Here is a 15,609-nt window from a genome sequence, read left to right as displayed (position 1 = left end):
TATTTATTGTCTGTGTCTGTGTAGTTGAGCTGCTGCAACACTTGAATTTCCCCATGGGGATCAATAAAGGAATATAATAATAATATATATATATATATGTATATTTGAATACGCATGTAGATAGTTAGAGGTCACGGCTGGAAACATGTTGAAACTTTAAATCTTTCAGATATGTTATTTGACATACATAAGGCCTTGCTGATCTCAATTGTTTAACAGGAGGGTACATTTTATTTGCCGATTTACATACAGAAGAGGTCATGTAAATGTTTTAATACTAACATATTGTTTTTATGTAACAATCATCCGTGACGTAGATTATTAGGCTATATCTAAGTGAATGAAAACAGTCATAAAACAGACATTACATATTAAGATGTAGCCTCCTATCACACACACACACACACACACACACACACACACACACACACACACACACACACACACACACACACACACACACACACACACACATCTTGACCTCTTTAAAAATAAAGAATACATCTGTCTGAAACTAAATGCACCACTCTTTGTCTCTGTCCTCTTGACTATCTAACTTCACCCATTTATTTTTTGTTAATGTATATCTGCTGTCGATATGTAGCTGTATTTAACGACACTAGCAGGAGTACCTGAAGGCAACCATGCACGTCTTAACCCCGGGCCCCCTGCTGGCCATGCCGGGTATTACCACCGCCGTCCCCGTTGTCAAGGAAGTGCGTCCTCGGTTGCTATCATGGAGGGACGAGCGTACACAGACGGACTCAGATGAAGCAGCTAGAAAAGTCACAACTCGGTCGTGTTGTTTTTGACTTCTTTTAAAAGCACGTAAGGGGCTCTCATTCTCCAGGAGAAGTCGCTGCTATGTGGGTTCAAGCGGTTCCTTTGCATGTCGGTCTTCGGACTGAGAAAGGTTGAAGGAGTTTGAACGCAGCAAGTGACGTCAGCCTACAAAGGACCCGGATCAGCTGTCTGGACCTGCATGTCTGCCCGGTGTCAACAAGGACAGGCTGCCTCGGAGGATGCAAGATGTTCAGGGCACCTTCTTCTACCACTCGTATCCTATTCACGTCCTTTACGGTACTAACGTAAAGTTATTTGTCTTTTTAAACGTGTAACTCAGCTGGTTGCACCTGTGTTCATGTAGAGAAACTAGATGAGATAAGATAAGAGATAAGATAATCCTTTATTAGGGAAATGTGCAGGCTTACAGCAGCAGAGAGTTTGCACACAAGAGACATAGTAGAAGAAAGACAAGATAAAAAATAAAAAAATTAAAAAAACAAGTATTATAAATAAGCAATAAAAACAGTAGAAAAACACAATAACTGAAATATAATATTTACAGACAGAAAAAAACTATTTTAACTATTATTGCACAGTGTTTTTATTGTCATGTGTCATGTAGAGAAACTAGATAAGATAAGATAAGATAATCCTTTATTAGGGAAATGTGCAGGCTTACAGCAGCAGAGAGTTAAAGTGCACACAAGAGACATAGTAGAAGAAAGACAAGATAAAAATAAAAAAATAAAAAGTATTATAAATAAGCAATAAAAACAGTAGAAAAACACAATAACTGAAATATAATATTTACAGACAGAAAAAAACTATTTTAACTATTATTGCACAGTGTTTTTATTGTCATGTGTCATGTGTCATGTAGAGAAACTAAGTAAAAGTATCAATATCACAGTAACGTAGTGTAGAAATACTGTGTTACAAGTAACGTAAGAGTTCTGCAATCAAAATGGTACGTAATACTTGTTTAAAATATATATATATATATATATATATATATATATATATATAAAGCCTACTTAAAGTACTAAAAGTAAAATGCTTAGTATGCAGAATGGTCCGTTGCATAATAATGTATATAATATTTGGCTATTAATTTATAATTGTTGATGCATTAATGTTACATGTATTTTTCAGCTAGTAAAGGTGGGGCTTATTTATTATTATATACTGCCTGGGGGCTTGTGAATTGCATCAAGGGATCAATAAGGTCTTATCATTTACCATAATAATGATTAATAATTTATTTGTTGATTATATTTTATTGTATTTATTACCTGAATCTGGAAACGTACTAGTAAGTCACATATATGCAGTGGATTAAAAAGTATGCAACTATATTTTCCCTTTGAAATGTAGTGGAGCAGAAGTATAGCATAAGATGGAAATACTCAATTTAAGTATGAGAAGCTCAAAATTGTAAATGTACTTAGTTACTTTCCAACGCTGTCAACCAGCCTTTATGATTCATGAAAACACAAAGTCAATCAGTTTTCATGCTCTCAGGTCAAAGGTTAACGTTACATGTAGGTATCTTCTCTCTGCCATTTAAAACTGCTCTCCTTAGCTGCTCACTTCCAGAAATTTCAGGCTGGGAGCCGATGGAGGCCTCGAAGGTGAGAGACAACTTTTGGTTGAGGAGCAGAAGTTATGCAGATCCCGGGCTCGCAAGTTCTCCCTGGACACCAACCGACGCAGGAGGTCAGTTTTAGTTTATATAAATTATGCATTGTTGTTTTTAGTTTTCTGTCATCTCAGTCTGCAGCCCAAAACTGCCCAGAGCGCCGGTGCTTTGTAATTCAAAAGCAGTATCTTCCCTTTCTTCCTGGAAGCACATGCTGCTTTGCTGGTGTACTGTATGCACCTCCTAGACAGCAGCTTATGGTTCTGGTGTTGACAGGATTTTACAGTCTAGACCTGGAAATAGATCTGTTGGCCCAGAGGTTAACACTGGGCCAGAGCACTGACTGAAGTGTCACCTCTCTGACAACTAAAGCTGTTCAGCACCGCTAGGGGATCAAGTACCTTACAGGTATAAATAACTTCTAAATTTGGGTTTATCAGCAAGGGCTAAAAGTGAGTGTTGCTGTTTTTAACTAAGAGCTTGAAAGAGTAGGTTTATGCAAGGACAGACGTAGGTGGAGGTCAGATTTATTGTCTAGTGTCCGAGGAAGATTTTGGTTTCACAGAGGCAGGTGATCATTATTCCTTAAAATGAATGTGGGTAAACCTTCAAAATACTACTAATAATAACGCATATCTGTAAAAAATAGTTAAATAGAGGGGACACGCTATCCCTTTAACATTATGAAATTGTTCTTGTTTTTGTTTTACCTTATAAAACAATGTGTAACACAAAACGGTCATGAATGATACTGTATGCACTGATCAAACTGTTACAGACTATTAGAAATTAGAAATCAATATGAAATGCAAAGTATTATTTTTTTATATTTTGATAACCAGCATCAGTGTGCTGGTTATCAAAATACATACATACATTTTTTGTACAACTTTATTTATTTTGAAGCAGAACAGAAAACCTTGACTTTAAATTGAAGATCAATTCTTGCACCAAACCAATGAAACTATTTTGATTGTGAATTAAAGTAATGGCGATATTTGCTTGCTTCCTTTCATTCCAATGTAACAATTATTTTTCATATTTAAATTATATGGACTAAAGTAACAGCTCTTCAATGTGCATGGTTTTGTTTGTCTCAAATTAAATTCCAAATTATTATTACTTAAAAACTTATAAATAAAAATATTAGATAAAAATAAAAGATAATAAATATTCAGTTATTTTTTTAATACAACAGGAACGTGTTAACTAAAAGGGTGAGCTACTTTTTATTCTGATTCTCAACATTGTTTAAAAATGTACACTGCTCTAGTTAACAGTGATTACCATTTTTGCTTATTTAAAAAAAGCATTATTGCTGAACTTGATTGACCTGATATTCTTATTGGCTTCTTCTGTGAACCCAGTCTTTAGTAGAAGCTCTAATTTATTGATGACTGTGTTGAAATATATCTTGATGAACGTACTCGGGTTTCTGTATCTAAAACGTGGCCGGTCCGCATTGAATCAATTGACCTCGGCTTCATGCGCTGCTCTTTTTCATGGCTCAGGGCTCTGGAGGAAAGACAGAAGCAGCGGGACGTGCAGGAGCAACAGCTGATAGAGAACATCCTGAAGCAACGCAGGCAGCGAGTACAGGATGCAACTGAGCGCTTCCAAAGAGCCCATTTACCTCCTTCTCAGAGACGCAGACAATGTTAGTGACTTATCTAACATATGCCTTCTAGAGCTGAAAAATAACACTCCAACAGTCGTAACACTTTTCACTTTGTTTGTATGCTTTCCTTTACTGTGTTCTAGCTTTTAGAAGAAATGTCCCAAATATTGAAGATGCGCTCAATCAAATTCAAGGCTCCTCGAGTTCATTCACCCAGCAGTCCTCTTTCTTGTCCAGCAACTATAACATTATCAGGTATCCTACACGCTTAATAGCCCAGTCACTGCTTTTGGCGCAAAACCTAATTTACTCAAATTCTGGTGCCATTTATCTTCATAACTTTTGATTTGTCATTTTTCCTTTGATTTGTGTAACCATTTTTTAGTGGCTGAGTTTGTCACAAGTTGTGTTCATAGTGTTCTGTCTTTTTTTTAATAGAAGCTCTACTCCCTCGCCTAAGCCGCCCACGGTTTCTAAATCTTCCCACCGCCAGGCACTTTCTGCTGTGGAGGCCTACAGTAAACTGCTCCAGGAGCAGAGCATGACTTGCTTTAAGAGCAGTCAACAAACTGAAAAGACACAAGAGAAGCAACACGATCACAGTCCTCAGGTATGTTGTGTGTTTCATGTGAATTTGCAGGAAACAAAGTGTTATTTAACCCCTGGTTATTGTTTTTTTTTAATGTAGTGGAATTTGTTGTAAGATGCTGCTTTGTCTCGAACACACATAACCCACTCTTTTCATATTGTGTGTATGAAATGGACATGCTTTCAGTGCTGCCGTCTTGGCAGGTCACCATAACACTATTTATTTTACCTGGTTTAAAAAGTTTAAATGACAAAATATTTTACATCATTGGAGTGACCGTTGTATGCTGCTAAACGATTACTTAGAAGTGCTATAATCAGAAAACAATTCATCAAGACGTCTTTGTTATTGGCTTCCATCTTGGGCAATTCAAATGCCTGTTTTTTTGTATCTCACTCTACCAAAGTAGACCTCTAGGGGGCAACAGTGTGACACAATCCCTTTCCTGCACCAGACACACCCCTTTTGGCTGCCACTGGCTTCAGCACCCATCCTCTTTTGAAATCTGTGTGTGTGAATTCCTGTTTAAAAAGTGTTATTATCTGTACCAGAGATTCTTTTTTTTTTTTTTTTCTGTAGGACTTGATTTGATATACTTGAACGAGTCTGATATCTGCAATATCCTGTTTATTATTGGATTGTACTGATCCAGTACCACTCCAAAGAGGAGTAAATCCCAACACACCTGGTTCACAGATATGTCCAGTTTATAGAATTGTACTTCCTCATTTATCATTCCATGTGTGCTGTTTGGAAATGCTAGCAAAAGCAGATTTTAACATTACATCTTCAACGTGGCAAAAAAGAAAAATATGTCACTTTAAACATTTAACAGTGAAGCTACTCCCTTGCCACTGCTTAACTATCTCAGCTTTGTTGATGCTGACCTAAAATTTCAATTTCTGTTTTCCACCCTTAAGCAAAAACAACTTTTATTTTAGATCTGTATTTCCCCCCTGTATTGAGTGTATTTGGAGCATGTAAATCACATTATTATTTTCTATTCATCAACTCATTTCTGCTTCCATATTTCAGGACAGCCAGCTGTCAGATTGCTGCAATTCCGAAAGCCTTTCAAGTAAGGACAGTTTACAGAATGAGGACCACAACCACAGCACAAAAAATCTCCAGTATTCCTATTCGTCATTCTTGTTTGACTCAGAGAAGCCCCATCCAGGACTGAGAAAGCAAAATGATTTGTGTCCACCATCAGACCTAACTTCTTTCTCAGCCACGGTGCTTCTTGGTGATAACTTAGCCCAATCAAGAAAACTGCACGAACCTAAGCAGAAAAAACAAGCGGACTCTGAAGGGCCTGACAATAATATACACGTTTCCAAAGCTTCATGGGGGTTCACTCCCAAAACAGAGACTCAGCCCGCTCTGCACAACTGCAACTCATTCACTCCTTGTGAAATTGTTAGTGCAGGCCAAGAGCACTTTGAGGTAAACTCACAAAACAGTCCCAGTGACAACGTCATCGCTACAAACAGAGTTGCCCCCGGCAACACAGCACTTGATTCTTCATGTCCTAAACAGGAGGCTCTGTTAGGACTCAGGCAGAAGGGGGTCCATGATGACAGACAATTAAAACATCCGTCAGCAACAGAAATTCTTTTGCCTGCTCAAAATGGCAACAGCAAAGACATTTTGTTCTGGCCTCCTCCAAAGCCCAATATTTTCTTGAACGATAGCGCAACAGATAATGCATCACGAGAGGGAACTCTTCAGCAAACAGGAAAAGAAACGTACAATCTGTCATCACAGAAAGAGCCTAGTGCTTCCATAAACAACCTCAATAAGGTTTCAAACCCAGACCCCAAAGTCGAGAAGCCCCTAAATGCAGCATCGTTGCAACACGGATGCTTGTCGAACATTCAGTCTGACACTCTTAAGTGCCTTAAGTGTCCTGAGGAGGAAGCTCAAAATGTGCCTGTTTCTGTAAGGAAGTCTCATTCGGTGTGTGAAGTACGATTCATTAAAGGAATCCTCAAAAAGCCGTCCAAATACATGTCAGGAGATACAGCGCGTGGGTTTGGTTCGGGACATTTGATTTTTGCAAAACAAGTAGCCTTAGCGATCAGAGATAGCGTTGAGTTGACAAGGACAAAAACTAAGGGTGTGGAGGGCAGCAACGCTGTCAAAAAGAAGCTGCGTTGGTTTGATGAGGTACATGTGGAGAAGGAGGCCAGAGAGAAGAACACAATGAGACAGATGAAAGGCAAGTCTTCCAATCTTTGTCACTCCAATAACAACTCAGAGGACCACCAGCTAAGTCTCACCACAGTCTCAGGGGCTTCCAAGCCTGGACCTTGCATGACCCCTCCAGCCTCCACTGGTTATCACTTTACAAAGCAAGCGTGGGCAGATGTCGGGGTTCAAGTCAGCTTGCACCAAGAACGAGCAGACGAGGTCAAGGTGGTGCGGAGCAGCACCAGGACCGGTGGCCCCAAGGTCCCTCGGAGAGAGCGCTCTGCGAGAGCCGGAGCGGGTCCTGTTTCCTCGCGGACTAGAAAGGGCACTGTCATACGACCTCAATCTGCCACAGAGGTGAGTCAGATTGCCAAAACCCAAGGGAAGATCATGGTGCCCCGCCCACCCCCAAGGATGGATTTAGAAAAGACGTCGGTCATCGCTAAGGCTCCATATGGCGTGGATCGGGCCAGTGTCAACTGTAAACATGCTCTGGCTGAGCAGGCCCTGCACAAGGACGACTCGGAAGGCTTTTTCTCACCTCACACCCAGGACGTCATGAGAACAGATAGCACTGTTATGTACACACCACTGCCACCCTCGTGCACCCACTCTGCCTCAAAGAGCAACACGAAGGGCACGCCCAGCTCAGGCCATCAGGAGACTCAGGGCTGCAGCAGCAGAAGAAGAGGGATGGTGTGCAATGACAGGGGCCTCTGTTTGGGTTGCACTCCCACAGATGAGGAGATCTCACAGCTCTGGCACGGTGTCCGCAGTGCCTTAGCCACCAAGGAGGGTAAAGTATATTTCGGCTGACAGCCCCTTACACAGCTCAGGTTTGAGTCTCCAGAGATGTGTCATTTAGATTTACATGCGGTTCCTGTAAAGCCTATTTGGGTTTTACCGATTAGCTATCAAACTTCACTGCTCCTGTTTATGCTTTCATAAAACTTTCACAGTGATCCTTTGAATCCGTCTATTTTATCCGTCCGCCTAATCACATTGAAAGAAAAATGCAGTGAATGAGCTGCATGATGTTTGTGTGACTGCCAATTCACAAAGTTGCTTAATATTCCCAAGAGATCCCTTTTTAACTGGAAAGCCATTTTTCGTAATTTGCATCAATATGCCACGTCCTCTTTGGCACTAAATGTTTGCCACTTTTTATACATTTATTGAAAGCGATCCGTATAATAACTGACACACCGTTCTTTTTGCGTCAGCTCATGTTATGATATTGAAATGTCCGAGAAGTTGAAGTCTGATTACTTATCTTGTGGAAAAAGTAATCCAGTAATATTTAGAAAAGTGGACTTAGTTGACCCTAAAAATATATCGCCTCACAAGGGTTTACTGTTTGTTTACTCAAACCAGTGCCAATCAGTCTCATGTTGCCGTCAGCGATGATAGTCTTATCAGAAACGAGTGTCTTCTGTCTTACCTTTTCTACTGCTGAGATCAAACGTTGTAACTAAAGCCACATTTTCCCAATGGATCAGAGAATACTAAAAATGTACTTTTAATGTAATCACTTAAAAACATACTTAATCTGAGCTTCTTCATGTATAAACACACTATCATTTAAAATTGCACAGCTCCAGGCTGAGCTATAAAACATTGAATTTAGCTTGCAACATTACTTTTGGCAAAACAAATAGAGCGAGAAACATCAATTGCAGTGAAATATTAGAAAGTGGTTTCTTTTTTTGGATATTGAGGAAAAATAATGTACACATGCAGTTCTCAATCGCAAGCTCATCATCATCTCTTGTGATTTTCAGTCATCTTTACTGCAGGCTAAAGATGGAAACTATTTTGTTGTGTATCCTCTGTAGAGGACCACAGAGCCTTAGCTTACCACGTAATTAGCATTTATGTCGATGTAATTGTGTGTTTTTGTGTTATTTTAATGATTTAATGATTCTTTCAGCAAAGAACATGCTTCGCAGACAGGCCCTGGACAGCGGGCGAGCTGTGAGGAAACCCTGCGTGGAGCAGAGCAGACAGCCTCCTGGCTCGGGGAGCAGAAGGCTTCCTCCGCCCTCTCAGGTATATTCAGCATGCGCCCCGTGGGTAAGAAGAGTGAGAATAATTACTAAAGATCAGTAAATGGGTGTGTTTGAACTTGTTGAATCAGTTCTCGTCCGTGTTTGTAAAACCTACTAGACGCCACAGTTTATGCTCCTCAAGACAAGACTTTCCGGATGGACTTGAGTTGTCAGGGTTTTACCAAAAATAAGCGTTGATGCATGATTGTTTTTGTTTACAACTTGCTCTACCTGTCCTTTATGCCTGTCACCAAGTGTTTTTGGGGAGTGTACTATAAACTACATGACGATTCATCTAAGACGTACAAATGTTTAATTTGTTTTTTTGTAGCCGACAAAACAGACCACGGAGCCAGTCAGACCGCTTTCCAGTACTTACAACATGGCCTTTCCATATGAAGGTATAGTGTTCACTGTGACTCTGTGTTCATGCTTTTAAACTGAAAAGAACCCAAAAGACATAAAAGTAAAATGAATAGTCTGAGCCAATACTGTTCTCAATATTTTGGTTGCAGTACAACAGAGACACCAGAAATTCTTTATTTTACACATAAATCCATAAAAAGCCACAACAAACGAAAGCCTTTGAAGTGACTTTGACTGTGCTTTCAGGTTTGATGAGTGCGGCCCAGTTACACCTGGCCGGAGGACATGCTGGGGGCCTGCTGGATGAAACGGACATTGTGGCTGCCGTGGAAACAGCCCAAACACAGAGGCCTGGCACAGTGCAGCAGCGCAGCCAGCAGCAGGGACTGACTGCCATTTCCTTGGAAGAGCAGAAAATCCTCCTCTCTCTGGACAGACTAAACCACCAGCTGTACTGTGAGCACTTTGTAAAGGCTGTTTGTATTAGGCCATTAAATGTGTCGGCATTTCTATACAGAACAACCACTCCTGCCTGTGACTCTTTGCAGGTGTGCGTGAACACGTGGGGGGGGATCCTGGCACGTGTGGCTTCGTACTTATTGATCCACCCTCTGTAAGTATGAATTTCTAAAGGATTTGTTGCTTGCTTCAACACATAATAGGACTTTGCTGAACATGTTTTGTTACTTATCTTTTTCCACTGTTTTCAGACAAGGGAAGTGAGAGTCTCAAACCATCACAAGCAGCGTGCATCCTCGGCAAACAGTCGCTCTCGGAACCAGAAGAAATTCTGACTTGGGGCGCGTGTGGCCCACAGTGATCATCCCTCCCATCAGTGCATTCTGTATTACCAACCACTTTATTGTCCAGTAAAATGAGTTTAGTCCCCTTTAAAACTATAAACGCCTGCTATCTTCAAGATCTAAGCAATCAGCAGCAGTGAACTATAGATGCAATAAATGCTCTCAGCAGAATGGACTAAACTGAATTTTTAAGTTGGTGAGTTGAAATTAGTTTAGCATTTTTTTGCCATCTGCTTGGACAAGTTACAAAATACATATTTGAGCTTTTAGCAAAAACTTCTAAGTGCCTTTTTAAATGATATTGGCTTCAATTTGTTTTTTATTCACTTATTTCCAAAAATGATCTAAATCTAAATTTGTCGCAAAATATACACTGTAGATTTTGGTATTTATTTTCAAAGCTGTCTCATTCTGTATTTATTTTATATAGTAAAGCTATAATTTGATGGAAGCTATTTTGGGACAAAAATCAGCTGTGAACCAATTAAAACTTGTTGTCACCGTACTGATTAACTGACTGGGTGCAGTGTGTTTAGCATTGTTAGCATTTCCTCAGTGATGCATAGAGCAGTCGATAAATGGACTGGGGACAGGAAATGGTTTATAGAGAGAGGTGTCGCAACGTTGAAGGTGTGTTTGTCTTTTCTTTGATGGCTGTAGAAAGGACGATTATATCTTGTGCAGTCGACTCAACCTACTGGCTCAACAAGGTGAGCCATTGCCAGAGGCCTTTCTGCTTTCTGTTGCAATTGCATCCACCCTGAACTTTACTTTTGCTTTAGTTCCTCTTTCTGTTTAATAGTGTCCTTAAATAGAGCAACGTCTGAGTTGTCGTCGGGTTTTTTTTTTGTGTGAAATAAAAGTTATTAGTTAAATATCTCTCTATCTCCTCTGCCAAAAATAGGTGCATCAGTGTAAAAAAAAAAAGGGATTATTGATGTGAGTTCAGTTGCCTCCTTCACTAGCATGTCTGGATTTGCCCCTCAGTCAACTTGCCAGGACTTGCTCCAAGAGGTGGAGGAAGCCCAAGCTCATTTTGAAGACTCAGGCTCCCATGGGTGCTGACATTTTTTGGTTTAACTGCAGGTTTCTGGTTCTATGCATGCATACATTCTTCAGTGTTTCGACAAGGTGCTGTTAACAGTGATGTGAATGCGGTTTCTCGCTGCCATGTAGAGCCATGAATCATCTCCTTGTTATCTTCCAAGGAAACTGAGAAGAGACACAAAGAGAGAAAATATGCTCAGCTTTGGTGTATGGTGACGCCTGCAGCAGCAGCAGAGGCCCTTTGAGGAGTTGTGTGCTGAAAAGATTTTCAAGGAAAAAGGAAAAAAAAAATGTCCACTGTAGTTATTTGAGGAGGACATTGATGTCACTTCTAAACCAATGGACATAAAGGGACAGAGGGAAACACTGACACTTTATCTGGATAGGTCAATGCTGATACTTAAGTGTCACTGAATCCAAAATGTGTCCAGTGGAAACAGCCTAGAAAAATGACCATGCCTTATCTATCTATCCTTTCTTTTCATTAGTACTGTATTTATATAAAAGAACAATGTAAAATGAACATCCTGTTAATTCATTCCATCTCCTTCACTTGCATCAGTGGGTGAATGAATCTGAATGCACATGAAAAGCAGTAAAAATCATGTACAGGACCAAATTTTGACTCAGAATACTCCACTGCAGGTTTTCTCTGAAATCCGTTCTCTTTGGCCTGCAAGCACGCTCAGAGTCATTATACCATACAATGGTGAGCTTAATGACGTTTAAGCCTTAACCAGCACAACACCCAGAAACTCAACAAGAAAGGGCAAGAAAAAAGGGGAAGACGTTTCTACAGACGCATGTTCGAGCTTGTGCTTCGGCCCGTTGTGAAGCTTAATCTCATGTTTTGTTACCGTCCATTTAACATGCATCAGTGTCTGTAAAACCCAAATAATTAGCTGCTTGAAAAACCGACTTGATAATAGGTAACAGCTGTTTTTCGACAACATTGCAAACAAATACAAAATACTGAAATGATTGGGGTTGAATCAGTTTGGTTTGTTATTTAGTCTGTCATAAAACGATATGCACATTACACTTCAGACATAATATAAAGGAAAGAAAGTTTGGTTTTGTGTGTAAAACTGCAAAAAAATGATTTTTTTTTTAAAAAGCTCACATACAGCAACCTATTTCCAAGGTGGTCTGAACTATATATTGTACTTGTTAAATGCATGTTTAGTAAAAAGCAGACAGAAAGGTGGGCGTGTGAGAGAGAGAGAGAGAGAGAAAGAGAAACTGTTTTACCTGTGTTTGTTTATTATGATCTATATGCCATTAGATTGTATGTACCCATCACAGACTGTAGGGGGCGCTCAAGCTCCCATCTGCCCAGCTGTCTGCAGCAACACCGTGCGTCACCATATCCGATAATAACACCAGACCAAAGCGATTCATACCGAGAGGACTGTTATAGCCGCATGACTTTTAGGACATCAGCTAACATTCAGAGATATAGAGCCCAGGAAATATCTCTTTCTGCTGATATCCTGAAGGATCCAACCAAACATCAGCACCACTGGGTCACCTCACAGGGAAAAAGATGTTGACCAAAAGTGACCAAACTCTGCTAAGTGGGTGGTCCACTGCAGTCCATCTCTTTAATGTGTCTGAGTGCGTTACAATGATGTGAAAATGACCACTTTCACCCAAACAATGGGCATCTCTTGACTGGCAGCATGTGTGCACAGAATGTATCATTAATGATTAAAATGTATGGAGGCTTAGGGCACAATCATAAAGTAATGCACAGATTAAAAATAATAAAAAAGTGCAGTGTGAGTTATAGAATACTTTGATGCGCTTTGAATGGAGACATTAAAAATCATAGGATAAATATGAATTCCTACAGGGTATTTCTATTAATAGGTCGTTACACATTACTGGAATTATTACAGAGATTCCGCAATGTATGCTGTAATACAAGGGAGTCATAATATTGAACTTGTTGCATGCTGCTATTTTTTTAAACATTTTATTTTAAAGTTGCCAACGTTTTCGAATTCGAATAAAAACTATGAACTGCCATAAATAATTGTTTATGGACAATTTGCATCTGTTAAGAGACATGAGCATGTGACTGGCAGAGCAAAGCCCTTTAATCTGCTCATCGGGGCTTTACAGTGTCTGCGGGTATTTAATAGGGCTTCATAATCATTCATTCAGTGGATGTATGGGAAAACGAGTTGAAACAGAGCCTCTGTATCCAGAGAGAGTGGATCTTGACAAAATGATTTCTCAATGGAAGAGGGGCCTCATTAGCATAACAATTGTGGGAAACTGCATGGATCTACTTTTCATGAGCACTGTAAAAAAAAAAAAAAAAAAGAAACTACAATTATATATACTGAGGAGAGAAAGTGTAGCTTTGAGTTATTCTTAAAATCACTGACATGTGAAAATAATCATGTATAGTCAAAATATATAATATTGTATACATACATACTAAAGATATACTTTCTTTAAATAAAATAACACATTTGAAGTAGTTCAAAATGAAGTGGACCTCAATCGTATACGGAGGATAACGTAACCCTTTAAAAAACATTAAAGCAGATAAATGTTAAAAGATAAAATAAAAAAAACAATAATAAGTAAACCGTATTTGTTTTGACAAAAATCTGTGTTTAGGTGAGGTTTAGATATTGCTTCCACAAACCTATTTCTCTTGCATTTTTGAAGGTTGCACAGCTGAACAAATTGTGAAACATGCATGTTATTGTATTCTTTCTACTTACTTAACACTTTGAGAGTCATCATTTAATGTTTTCCCAAGTGTGCTCTAGTTGACATCAGCAGGGGTCCTTGCTGTAGGGTTGCCACTTTAATTTGGCAATTGTTGCCCAGATTATCTAATTAATGTGTAAGAATTACTGTTCGGCTGCCCCATTGATTATAGAATAAACATGACCAAAAGTTCCCCTGGTCTGAGGTGATGTCATTTATTATATTCCTTTATTGTCAGAATCCTGGTCTGAGGTGATGAGGGGATTTCATTATTATTATTACAACTATTATTATATTACTTTACAATTACACAGACAATCCCTATACAATGGGGGAAATTCAAGTGTTGCAGCAGCTCAACTATACAACTACACAGACACAGACAATAAATACACATACTATACAACTACACAGACAATAAATACACATACTATACAACTACACAGACACAGACAATAAATACATACTATACAACTACACAGACAATAAATACACATACTATACAACTACACAGACAATAAATACACATACTATACAACTACACAAACAATAAATACACATACTATACTATACAACTACACAGACAATAAATACACATACTATACAACTACACAGACAATAAATACACATACTATACAACTACACAGACAATAAATACACATACTATACATACTATACACAGACAATAAATAGACAATAAATACACATACTATACAACTACACAGACAATAAATACACATACTATACAACTACACAGACAATAAATACACATACTATACAACTACACACAGACATACATATACAACTACACAGACAATAAATACACATACTATACAACTACACAGACAATAAATACACATACTATACAACTACACAGACAATAAATACACATACTATACAACTACACAGACAATAAATACACATACTATACAACTACACAGACATATAAATACAGACAATAAACTACACAGACAATAAATACTATACAACTACACAGACAATAAATACACATACTATACAACTACACAGACAATAAATACACATACTATACAACTACTACTATTTCCGCATTAAAAAGTTGTGACATATATTATAAAATATATTATTAAATGTGGGTCTTTTTGGGTGGTATTAATGGAAGTTCATGCTTTGGATTTAAAGGGGTAAATAAACTTCTGTGGCCCCTGGGCTCCACTGACTGTACCTTTAAAGACTCTTGTCCCAATTAATCCTAAGCCCCGCCTCCGGAGCAGACATCCCATGAGTCATAAAGTTTGATGTCCTGCCCAAAGTTTAGACCCGACTGGAGCAAAAGTTTTTTTTTTTTCTGGAAAGTGCGCTGCAGAGATTTGTCCTTCTCACTATGAATCTCTGGTGAGAGAATATTCACTAACAGCTTCAACTTTTTCCGAAACACAGAAGAAAAAGTTGCGTTTGTTTGTTTGTTTGTTTTTTTTTCCTCTTTTGTGGCTGTGTGTGCTTTTTTTTTTTTTTTTTTTTTTGGGAAAGTTCGGGGCCGGACGACAACACAGATTCCAGTGTGGAGTAGATATGCGCTTTGTTACATACTCAAGAATGCCAGCACGAAACAACAGGAAAGCGCTGTCTTTCACTGCAGATTTCGACAGCTAACACACTTTTGGGAAAGAAAAAAACAAAAGTACTCGACTGTTCGAACTTTAGAATGACTCGGGAGAACTTTTTCTGAGTGTCGTCGATATTTCCTGCGCTGTTAACAAAAAGAAAGAAAGAAGAAGAAGAAGAAGGAAAAAAAAAAGTTTGGGATTGGC

General features: G+C 38.9%; 1 protein-coding gene across 1 annotated transcript; it reads left to right on the top strand.

The window, feature by feature from the left end:
* Positions 1 to 1,001: 1,001 nt before the first annotated feature.
* cep126 (centrosomal protein 126) lies at positions 1,002 to 10,235 on the top strand. The gene is made up of 11 exons (XM_054603232.1): positions 1,002 to 1,057; positions 2,383 to 2,502; positions 3,937 to 4,082; positions 4,187 to 4,298; positions 4,482 to 4,653; positions 5,668 to 7,621; positions 8,756 to 8,874; positions 9,205 to 9,274; positions 9,486 to 9,695; positions 9,788 to 9,852; positions 9,950 to 10,235. The coding sequence occupies exons 1-11, from the start codon at positions 1,023 to 1,025 to the stop codon at positions 10,031 to 10,033; spliced, it is 3,087 nt and encodes a 1,028-aa protein (XP_054459207.1). The 5' UTR covers positions 1,002 to 1,022; the 3' UTR covers positions 10,034 to 10,235.
* The last annotated feature ends 5,374 nt before the right edge of the window (positions 10,236 to 15,609 follow it).

The sequence above is a fragment of the Anoplopoma fimbria genome, chromosome 1 (assembly GCF_027596085.1).
Source record: "Anoplopoma fimbria isolate UVic2021 breed Golden Eagle Sablefish chromosome 1, Afim_UVic_2022, whole genome shotgun sequence".
Taxonomy (NCBI): Eukaryota; Metazoa; Chordata; class Actinopteri; order Perciformes; family Anoplopomatidae; genus Anoplopoma; species Anoplopoma fimbria.
Note: the sequence above shows the minus strand (reverse complement) of the source record. Positions and strands in the feature narration are given on the sequence as shown.